The sequence below is a fragment of the Camelina sativa genome, chromosome 7 (genome assembly GCF_000633955.1).
Source record: "Camelina sativa cultivar DH55 chromosome 7, Cs, whole genome shotgun sequence".
NCBI lineage: Eukaryota > Viridiplantae > Streptophyta > Magnoliopsida > Brassicales > Brassicaceae > Camelina > Camelina sativa.
In genome coordinates this window covers 14,801,380-14,812,270 of record NC_025691.1, presented here as the reverse complement: position 1 = coordinate 14,812,270, position 10,891 = coordinate 14,801,380, and the positions used below count along the sequence as shown (strand labels likewise).

The window sequence follows — 10,891 nt, the reverse complement described above, 5'->3', positions numbered from 1 at the left end:
TCTCTAGGTGCAAAACATGCTGCGCTGGTTACAAGACAAGGTGAAGTGTTTTGTTGGGGCAATGGGAACAGTGGTAAGCTCGGACTTAAAGTTAACATCGACACCGACCATCCAAAACGCGTTGAGTCACTCGAGGATGTTGCTGTTAGATCAGTTGCTTGTAGTGATCATCAAACATGTGCTGTTACGGAGTCAGGAGAGATGTATCTATGGGGAATCGATGGTGGAACCATTGAACAATCAGGAAGCCAGTTCTTGACTCGAAAAATATCCGATGTTTTAAGCGGATCTCAGAGTGTTTATAGTGTTGCTTGTGGCGCGTGGCACACCGCGATTGTGACTAGTTCTGGTCAGCTTTTCACTTATGGTAGTGGAACTTTTGGAGTTCTTGGACATGGAAGTCTTGAGAGTGTTACAAAACCAAAAGAAGTGGAGTCTTTGAGACGTATGAAGGTACTATCCGTTTCTTGTGGACCGTGGCACACTGCTGCGGTAGTTGAAACCGCGTCCGACCGGAAGTTTTACAATGCTAAGAGTTGTGGAAAGCTGTTTACTTGGGGAGATGGAGATAAAGGACGGCTAGGACATACAGATAGCAAGAGAAAGCTAGTGCCAACTTGTGTTACAGAGCTCATTGATCATGATTTTACAAAAGTCTCTTGTGGATGGACTTTAACTGTCGCACTCAGCATATCAGGAACGGTTTATACAATGGGTAGCTCGATCCATGGGCAGTTGGGATGTCCAAGAGCAAAGGACAAGTCGATAAATGTTGTTTTGGGCAATCTAACACGGCAGTTTGTTAAGGATATTGCTTCCGGTTCACATCATGTAGCTGTGTTAACTTCGTTTGGAAATGTTTATACTTGGGGAAAAGGCACGAACGGACAACTTGGGTTAGGTGACGTTAGAGATAGAAACTCGCCGGTTCTTGTTGAGCCTTTAGGTGATAGGTTGGTAGAGAGTATAGCTTGTGGGTTGAACTTGACGGCTGCGATCTGTTTGCACAAAGAGATTTCTTTGACTGATCAAACCGCTTGCAGTTCTTGCAAATCAGCTTTTGGATTCACAAGGAAAAAACATAACTGTTACAACTGTGGTCTCTTGTTCTGTAACGCTTGTAGTAGCAAGAAAGCCGTAAATGCTTCGTTGGCACCAAACAAAAGCAAGCTTTCTAGGGTTTGTGATTCTTGCTTCGATCATCTATGGAGTATAACAGAGTTTTCAAGAAATGTCAAGACGGAGAATCATACTCCAAGGATGCAGCTGGTTACTACACGAAGGGTATCTGAGGATTGGACTGAAAAAGAAACAGAGAATGAGATGCAGAATCTTCCACAAGGTGAACAGCCTCGATGGGGACAAGTCTCTGTTCCTTCTCTGTTTCATTTCGATAAAGTTTCGACAAGTTCTCCTATGAATCTGTCAGTGTCATCGAGGCGACCATCTTCTACAAAGACATCAACCTCTTCTGAGTCGAATAAGATCTTAATCGAAGAAATCGAAAGGCTAAAAGCCGAGGTAAACAACTTTTTTTTCCTTTTCTTACTAGTAACAATATCAACATTTTAGACACTAAAGGTACACTTATATGATCATGTAGATAAGAAATCTCCAGAGACAATGTGAACTTGGCAATGAGAAGATGGAAGAATGCCAACAAGAACTCGACAAGACATGGGAAGTTGCTAAAGAAGAAGCCGAGAAGTCGAAAGCTGCTAAAGAGATAATAAAAGCCTTGGCGTCTAAGGTAAAGAAAGATACATTAGTTCTCTTTTTCATCTTTCTCTTTTCTGTTTATTTATGTGACTCACATTTTCGCGGTATCTTCGCTTGCAGCTTCAAACGAATAAAGAGAAACCGAGCAATCCTCCTAAAACCGGCATTGTGTGCAATCCTTGTCAAGTCTCACCAATCTTTGATGACTCAATGTCCATCCCATATCTCACACCAATCACCACATCTCGTTCCCAACCCGAAAACAGACAACTTGTAGAGAAATGTGTCACGAAATTTTCGAACCGTGACAGCAACATTAAGCTATTAGTAGATGCATCGCCTGCCATCACAAGAACAGGGCATCACCAAAATGGAACACAAGACTCGACAGCAGAACAAGTGGAGCAATACGAGCCTGGTGTATATATAACTTTCACGGCTTTGCCTTGCGGTCGGAAGACGCTTAAACGCGTACGGTTTAGGTAAAGAAAATGTGAAGTGTGGTTAAGTGTTTTATGTGATTAGATGTATGCTTGAAGTGTTTATGTGATTTGTTTCTAACTTTGGTTGCAGTCGAAAGAGGTTTTCAGAGAAGGAAGCACAAAGATGGTGGGAAGAGAAGCAGGTTTTGGTCTATAACAAGTATGATGCTGAAGCATGAACTAACTCTGAGTAGATTTCTTGAACGTGTTTTAAATTCATTTTGATGTTTGCTAGTGATTATATCTATTGCAGAAAATATTTCTTTATTTCTAAAAATTATTATGTATTTAAGAAAAAATGAACATAAAATTACAGGAAATACAATTCTAATAAATATGGTATATATTAATAAAACATTCTGATGATCAACTAGGATATGTGCGTTACGAAAACTGTTGTGGTTTTGAGCAATGAAACAAAATTCATCGTAATGTGATGAAAATCATAAACTTTTTTAATATAGGTCAAAGATATAAATATAAAAATTACAACTAGTAATAATAATAATAATCAAAATTCACATAAAAAAAATTATTTGGACAGCGTCTTACAAACAACAACCAAATCTATATTCATACGTACCATCTCATTTGTAAACCCAAACCGACATATAATTTCGTTTTAATTGTAAAATCTAAACCCTAACCATCTCATTTGTAAACTCAAACCGACATATAATTTTGTTTTAATTGTAAAATCTAAACCCTAACCACTTCATTTGTAAACCCAGATCAACATATAATTTTGTTTGAATTGTAAAATCTAAACCCTAATCACCTTATTTGTAAACCCAAACCGATACATCATTTCATGCTAATTGTAAAATCTAAACCAAGCCAATATTTAACTTTCCTTTGTATAATTTTTTTCTTTAATATGTATTGCTTTTTAATTTAATTTTGATTTATTTTTTAAAACAAAATAATGTATAGAAGATTCTGATTAGTTGACAAGGAAGAAGTGAACAAGAAGATTCACCCTAGGAGTGAACCTAAGTATTTTTCTAATTTATTTATGATAAGTTGAATTTGGACTTTTGATGTAAAAAGACCTTCTCCAACGGTGGGTTGTTAGAGGGGTTTTAAGTGTTTTGTAGGAAAAAAATAATTCAGAAGAATAGAAAAAAGATAAGGGAACCTCTTATGTAGTATACTCAACTTTGTTCTAAGAGACCGTAAATGTCATTATTCTGTTGGCCAAACAGAATAATAGAAAAGGAAATAAAAAATTTTGTGACGATCGAATTTTATTTCTTTCCTCTCTCTCTCTTTCTCTCTTTGTCTCGCGATCGAATTCCCGATCCGACAAAGGAAGGTATTTGGAATCAGAGGATATGGAATCAGAGGAGTTTGGGGTCGGAGGAGATGCGTAGCGGAGGCGATTGACTCGGCGGAGATTGTATCGGAGGCGACTACGGCCCTGATTGGTAACGGCTGCTACTTTTGGCGTTAGAGACTTTGACTTTAAAATTTTAGCTGTAGATGCTTTGACTGTTAAAACTTAAAAAACTTTAACTATTAAAATCTGATTGTTTACCAAACAACTTTTAAAGTTGTAGCTATTTTTACACTTTTACATCATTATTAATGATGATGATGAAAAAAATAAAAATTATTATTGAAATGGATCTTAAAAGAAAGAGAAAAAAATGAGAATAATTAATTTGTAAAAGTATAATATGTAAAAAAATTTACATATACTTTTAGAGAGCTTTTAAATTTAATGGAGAGAAAAAAATGTTTTTAAAATTATTTAGTTTTACAACATGATTTTGACACTTTAAAAATTTTGAGAAAACAAGGTAGGAGAAAAAAGTGGCTTTCAAATCTTTAAAAAAGTTAAAAGCAAGAAAAGTGTGATTGGCAAAAATATGGTTGTCAATGCTTTAAATAATTTTAAAGTTTTGAAAGTCTGTTACCAATCAGGGCCTGTATCGGAGGCGATTTGAATTGACGCCGAGATTGTATCAGAGGCGATTTGACTTTGGAGTCGATTCAATCGGAAGAGATTGAATCAATTGGAATCAGAGGGTAAGTTTCTCAGTACAATAGTATGAATTCACGAGGTAAACTGATTAGGGTTCTTTGATGTTTGTTGGAAAATTAGGGTTCTTGGTGTGCATGTGTTCCGATTTGATCCATATTTTTGCTAGAAGTTGTATTTTTAATGTTCGATTAGGAGGAATCAGAAAAGATTTGGGTATGTTTGTGTTCTTCCAATTTAATGTGATGCCCATGATTGATAAGTGATGCTTTAAAAGGATGTGGGTCTTTTTGTGTTCTTTGCACATGATTGTAAAATTTCAAAGTATATTGTTCTTGTTCGATTTAGCTTGTAGTATTATCCACTCCTTGTGTATGCTTGATAAGTTTGATTTTATTTGGCCATGAATGATTCATTGTACTTTTCGAAATTGGACATGATTGTGATCTATGTCTCTCTTTTGTTTTGAGGTTAAATGGACAAACATGGATTGATGGATTGATGAGTATAGAGTCTGCTACCTGTTCGGCCATGAAGGAAGGTAATTTATCATCCTCTTCTTTCTTCATTTATTTGGTGTTAGTTTAGGTAAGAGTCGAGTCAGTCATTGATGTTATTGCTTTTGTTTGTTGGTTGTGACAAATACGTTTAGTACTTGATTATTAGGGAGGTCTACATCAGACTTATTGTTTGATGCTTTGTGTTAGTTGGTTGTGAAGATGTTTAATGTGTGGTTGTTGTAGTTTAGATAAGCACTTAAATTCAAAATTTAAACCAACTAGTTGTAAAAGTAAATTACACCTAAACATTATAAATTGAAAGACTTCCTTTTCATAGTAAAAAACACAAAACACACTACATAACTCTAAAGACGTCCTCTTCATTCTCCTTTTAACACATACAAACAAAGTAGGATATGGATTCAGACGACTCCATGAATCCATATCGTCCCTCATCTGGCTTCTTCAATCTGTTACAAAGTCAACTTGAAACCCAAAACCTCGAATACACTCCTTATGAGAGTCCATGTTCTGACGCTCCATCTGAACCTACATCCCCTCAAAAAAACCACAAGTCAAGGCATGAATGGTTACCAACAGATAAGGTTATGCTTGTCAGCGTTTGGCTAAACACGAGCAAGGATCCGGTTACTTCGAATGAGAAAAGACGTTGAGCATTTTGGGGAAGAATTGCGGATTACTTTGCATCTTGTCCGAATGTTGAAGGTCGGCCAAAGAGAGAGGCCAGTCACTGTAAGAAGAGGTGGGGGAGGATAAATGACTTGGTGTGCAAGTTTGTTGGTTGTTACGAGGCTGCGACAAGGGAGAAGTCTAGTGGACAAAATGAAGATGATGTGATGAAGTTAGCACACCGGATATACTTCAATGATCACAAACAGAGGTTTACCTTGGAGCATGCTTGGCGAGAGCTAAGATATGATCAGAAATGGTGTGCGCCCACATCTACTAAAGGGAATGGAAAAAAAGGGGAAGGGTGGGTGAGGATGGGTCTGCACAGGATGCACAACCGGTGATTGATGTCGAGGATGAACCAATGTCCCGTCCTCCTGGTGTTAAGGTTGCAAAGGGGAAGGCCAAAAAGAGCTCTAAAACTAAACCGGATGTCGAGGACAATGTAAAAGCTTTCTTGGAGTTTCAGATGGAGCGTGTTACGCGGATGTATGAGATGAAGCAAAAGGATTTCGCTTTGAAAGAGAAGGAGTTCGCTTTGAAAAAAGAATATATTAAGCATGTGATACTTGAAAATCTGATTGCCAAAAATGATTCACTAACTGAAACAGAAAAAGCTCTTAAGGATAAGCTAATTAATGACATGATGTCATCGGGTTGAATGTTAAAAGGTTGAATTTCTTAAGGACAAGCTAATTGCAGTTGTGTTTTATTAACTATGTTTGTGTTTGTAGTGTTTTATGCTTTCTTGTGTTTGGTTGTAACATATTTGGATGCTTTCTTCTGTTAACTATGATGTATTCTGTTGTAACATCGGATGTATGCTTTCTTGTGTTTTTTGAAATCAGATGTATGCTTTCTTGTGTTAACTATGATGTATTCGGTTAATTTATTTGGTGTTGTTGCAGATGTTGTGTTTTATAAATCGGTTTAAGTTTGTTATGTTTTTGTATTTGGTTTTAGTTTGTTGTGATTTATTAATCAGTCAGTTGTGATTTATTAATCGGTAAGTGTATGAGCAGAGGTTTAGCATTTGTTAATATCTTTGTCATTGCAGGTCGAACAAGAAGAAAATGGTGTATCCGTGAAGAAAAAAGCTATCTTATCTCCGTGACACCAAAAGCTCTACCACATATTTGTTAAACTATTGTAGCATTATACTTCTACCACATAATTGTAGATGTACATTTAAATTTTTGTATGATGTTGTACTTTGACCACATATTTTTACAAGTACTTTTGTATTTTTGTACCTCTACCACATGTTTTTCTTTTCATGTTATACCACATATTGTTTCCAATGTTTGTGTAACACAAATTTAAAGTTCTTCTATACCACAAGATTTTCTATATAATGTCCAAAACCAACAAACAATATGAGATCAAGTAACTGATCTTTCTTTCCCAAAAAACACAACTCCTTCACTAAATTTTGTGTACCATTTATTTTCATAATCTTTGTTTTTTTTTCTCAAAAAATAGCATATTCTTTCCAAAATGATTTTGATGACATAATTGATGAATGTTTTAATCAAGCATGCGATCAAGTCACCGATCAAGTATGGCAAAATCTTCTCACTCCACCGGTTCAACATCAACAACCACCCAATTCAAAGAAAAAGCGAGCTTACATTGAAAGAAATCGAGAAATCGGTCATGCCCACTTGTGGAACGATTATTTCAGTGAGGATGCAACATATCCGCCCCAATTTTCCGACGCCGTTTTCGAATGAACAAGCCATTATTCATTCGTATTGTTGATCGACTCGCAAATGAAATTCCATTCTTTCAACAAAGAAGAGATGCTACCGGAAGGTTGGGTCTGTCAACATTACAAAAGTGTACAGCATCAATTCGTATGATGGCATATGGTCCTGCAGCTGATGCAGTTGACGAATACCTCTGACTTTCTGAATCCACCGTGCTATCATGCTTGGACCATTTCGTTGAATCAGTCGTAAATTTATTTGGAGATGAGTACTTGAGATGACCCACACCAACAGATCTTCAACGACTACTCGACATTGGCGAGTTACGCGGATTTCCCGGGATAATAGGAAGCATCGATTGTACGCATTGGGAGTGGAAGAATTGTCCCACCGCATGGAAAAGTCAATATACCCGTGGATATGGCAAGCCAACAATCGTTTTAGAGGCTATTGCTTCCAAGATCTCTAGATCTGGCATGCTTTCTTTGGACCTCCAGGTACATTAAACGATATCAATATTCTTGAGCGATCTCAAGTTTTTGATAATATTTTGCACGGTCGAGCTTCGAAAGTTAAATACAATGTCAACAGACATGAGTATAAATTGGTTTACTACTCACGGATGGTATTTATCCAAAATGGGCTACTTTTATCCAATCTATTCCACTTCCACAAACTCCAAAAGCCTCTTTATTTGCGAGACAACAAGAAGCTGTAAGTAAAGATGTCGAGCGTGCTTTTGGAGTTTTGCAGGCTCGATTTGCCATACTGGATAATATGATAGTAGAGGATGAACGAGATGGGTACACGCAGTTTGATCCATCTGAATTCGCACAATTAGAGTCAAATAGAGCTTCAGAAGTGGACTTCACGCTTCCAACATCCAGGCCTTTATGTGTCGCCAGTATGCTGAACATTCGTATGGATGTTCGTGATCGAGAAAAACATAAACGCTTGCAAGATGATTTGGTTGAGAATATTTGGGAAAAATTTGGTGCAAATCAGTATTATAATTAATCATTTTCCCTATTTATGAAGTGCACTTCTATTATAATATGTATTATGTTTGTATTATGTTTTGTATGTTTAAAAATTGATTAAATGCAATATTTTCCCATTTTTATAAAATTTTAAATGTTTAAATATTTATACTTTTTCTATTCTATTTAAAATTTTTAAATTTCAAAAAAAAACTATATTTTCAAAAATAAGAGACCCAAAATTATATCCTACCATTGGAGGAGATAAATTTATTTAAGAGATCAAGGGTTCTTATTTTTAAAACAGTAGACAATTAATTCATAAAAAAATCAAACAGTACGTAAGAACCTCAAAATTTAAAACCTCCCATTGACCTTGCTCTAACTTTATCAAAAATAGTTTTATATTCTCTACAAGGATAATATTAAGATCATATCTAACACATATCTATATATACATTTTTGAAGTATATTTTGGGTTCTATCCGTTTAGTTTAGTTTATTTAAAAAATTGATCCCTACAAAATTGCACAAAAAAAACAATAAGTAAAATATAGGAAGTCAAAATCCATTACACAAATAATATACCTAAAATCGAAAAAATGAATTAGGTTCCTAAATTAACTCCACAATCAATTTTTATTTTCCTTTTAAATTAAAAGATCTTAATATTTTAGATTTCAAAAATGGAGATAATTATATCTTACACATTCAATGTCGATGTTTTAAATGTAACTAGATTTTAACCCGCGGGATTATGTATTTTTATATATTTTATATAATTTACTAAAAAAACATTATGTTGGATCAAATATATATTTTAAGCTTTTTTGCAATAATATTGAGATATTTGTAATTTTATTTTCTTTATCAATTTAAAAATTATTATTTTCATATGAAATTTAATTAATCAAAATTCTTTTATTTTGGAATTTAATCAATCAAAATTAGTTGTTGTGAAAGTAAACATCTGTTAATATGTATAATACTTTGTAGTTAATATAAAATTATTTAAATTTTATTCACCTATTTGAAATTAGTTAATTTTGTCTATGAGTATGATGGAGCGGGTTAGTGTTTGTGTTTTCAGACCAGCCTGCAAAAATATATAAGTGTACTAATATTAACCTAATTCCCATCACATACTTATTATTATTTGTAGTCTAGGTTTGGACCCGTGGATTAAAAAAAATAGTTATTAGAAAAAATAGTTAGTTTTGTATATGAGTATGATGAAGCGGGTTAGTGTTTGTTTTTAACTCTTTTCATATAAAATTAAGTTTTAAAATATTTTGTTTGTATTTTTAAACCAATCCACAAAAATATATAAGTGTACTAATATTAACCTAATTCCCATCACATTCTTATGATTATTTTTAGTTTAGGTTTGGACCCGTGGATAAATAAAATTTTCCATAAATTATTGTTGCTTTTTAGTATTGTTATTGTTATTTACACAGATTTATTTTTATTATCACAAAGTTAGTAATATTATTGATATTACTCATATGACTAAATTTGATGTATTCACTATTTAAATTGTGGAACAGGATATATATATTTGTATTTGACATCATAACTCTATAAATAACACATCTTTTTTAGTCAAAAGACATATATCATTTTGTGGATTTTAAAACAATAGATATATATATATATGTAATATAATAAAATCATACATTATTAGTTTATTTTTATATTTTTTTCTACCCATTTTTACATCAATTGCTCTATCCATTTTAACATAGAAAACATTAAACAATTTATGTATAATGGAAAACATGTATAATGCCAAACCAATTATGAAAAATCGAAATTGAATAAGGTAAGATACTATAGTTTCTTTTTTCATCAAGGCCCTGTTCGTTTGGTGAACTAGACAAAATATCTAGATACAGTATCAAGACGCAGTATTTGGATGCAACATCTAGATGATGTTTGTTTGTGTTATTGGTTCATGTATCCATAAATTTTATCTCGATTCAATTATGTTTGTTTTGTAATTTGATATTTGTATTTGGATACAATATATATAAAATACCAAAAAAGCCCTTTATTTTATGTTGAATATGTTTTAGTGGTTTAAATTTACTTATGTTTTTTTTGCTTATTTTCATATATATTAAATAAATATTTTAAAATGAGATTTTGTGTTTTTGGTAGAAAAAATTTTCTTTGCAGTTTTGGCGGGAAAACAAAATTTTGCAAGTTTGGCGAGAAAATAAAATTTTGCATTTTTTTGCCGATAAACATAATTCTGCGGTTTTGGCGGAAAGATAGATTTTGTGGTTTTGGCAGAAAAACGTGATTTTGCAATTTTAGCGGGAAAACCTAATTTTGCGGTTTTGGCGGAAAAACGAGATTTTGACGAGAAAACATAATTTTACGGTTTTGGCGGAAAAAAAGATTTTGCGGTTTTGGCGGGAAAACGAGATTTTGAGGTTTTGGGGAAAACATAATTTTACGGTTTTGACGGAAAACGTAACTATGCAGTGTTGACGGGAAAATGAGTTTTCATGTTTTTGTGTTTTTTAATAGGAAAACAAGATTTTGCGGTTTGACGGGAAAAACGAAATTTTGCGGTTTTGGCGGAAAAACGAGATTTTGCGGTTTTAGAGAAAAATGAGATTTTGCAGGTTGGTGGGTGAAGAATTGGAATTTTAGAGTTGTATGTATATTAGAATTGAGAAAAAATATTTTGTAATTATTTAATTAAAATAGGGGTATTTTGACTTTTACAAATTATGGATAAGTTTTACCTCATCCAAACTCTCTAAAAAATCTCATCCAGAAATTCAGTTTTTTTAGATGAGTTTTTAAAATGTAT

General features: G+C 33.6%; 2 protein-coding genes across 2 annotated transcripts in view; both read left to right on the top strand.

Annotated features, from left to right (window-relative positions):
• The window catches only part of LOC104701184, a 5,410-nt gene extending 2,876 nt beyond the window's left edge, over window positions 1–2,534 (top strand). The window contains exons 7-10 of the mRNA XM_010416835.2: window positions 8–1,521; window positions 1,604–1,750; window positions 1,840–2,201; window positions 2,293–2,534. Coding sequence (XP_010415137.1) covers window positions 8–1,521; window positions 1,604–1,750; window positions 1,840–2,201; window positions 2,293–2,380 — 2,111 coding nt within the window. The 3' untranslated portion in view covers window positions 2,381–2,534. The remainder of the gene's footprint in view (window positions 1–7; window positions 1,522–1,603; window positions 1,751–1,839; window positions 2,202–2,292) is intronic.
• On the top strand, window positions 5,102–6,036 carry LOC109125443 (glutathione S-transferase T3-like). The gene is made up of 3 exons (XM_019227069.1): window positions 5,102–5,354; window positions 5,412–5,586; window positions 5,673–6,036. The coding sequence occupies exons 1-3, from the start codon at window positions 5,102–5,104 to the stop codon at window positions 6,034–6,036; spliced, it is 792 nt and encodes a 263-aa protein (XP_019082614.1).

Excerpts from the sequence above, each read along its gene's own strand:
- LOC109125443 (XM_019227069.1), top strand. The coding sequence starts at position 5,102 with ATGGATTCAGACGACTCCATGAATCCATATCGTCCCTCATCTGGCTTC. Across the intron at positions 5,355-5,411 it reads TACTTCGAATGAGAAAAGAC|GTCGGCCAAAGAGAGAGGCC; the intron begins GTTGAGCATTTT and ends CGAATGTTGAAG. Across the intron at positions 5,587-5,672 it reads TTCAATGATCACAAACAGAG|GGGAAGGGTGGGTGAGGATG; the intron begins GTTTACCTTGGA and ends ATGGAAAAAAAG.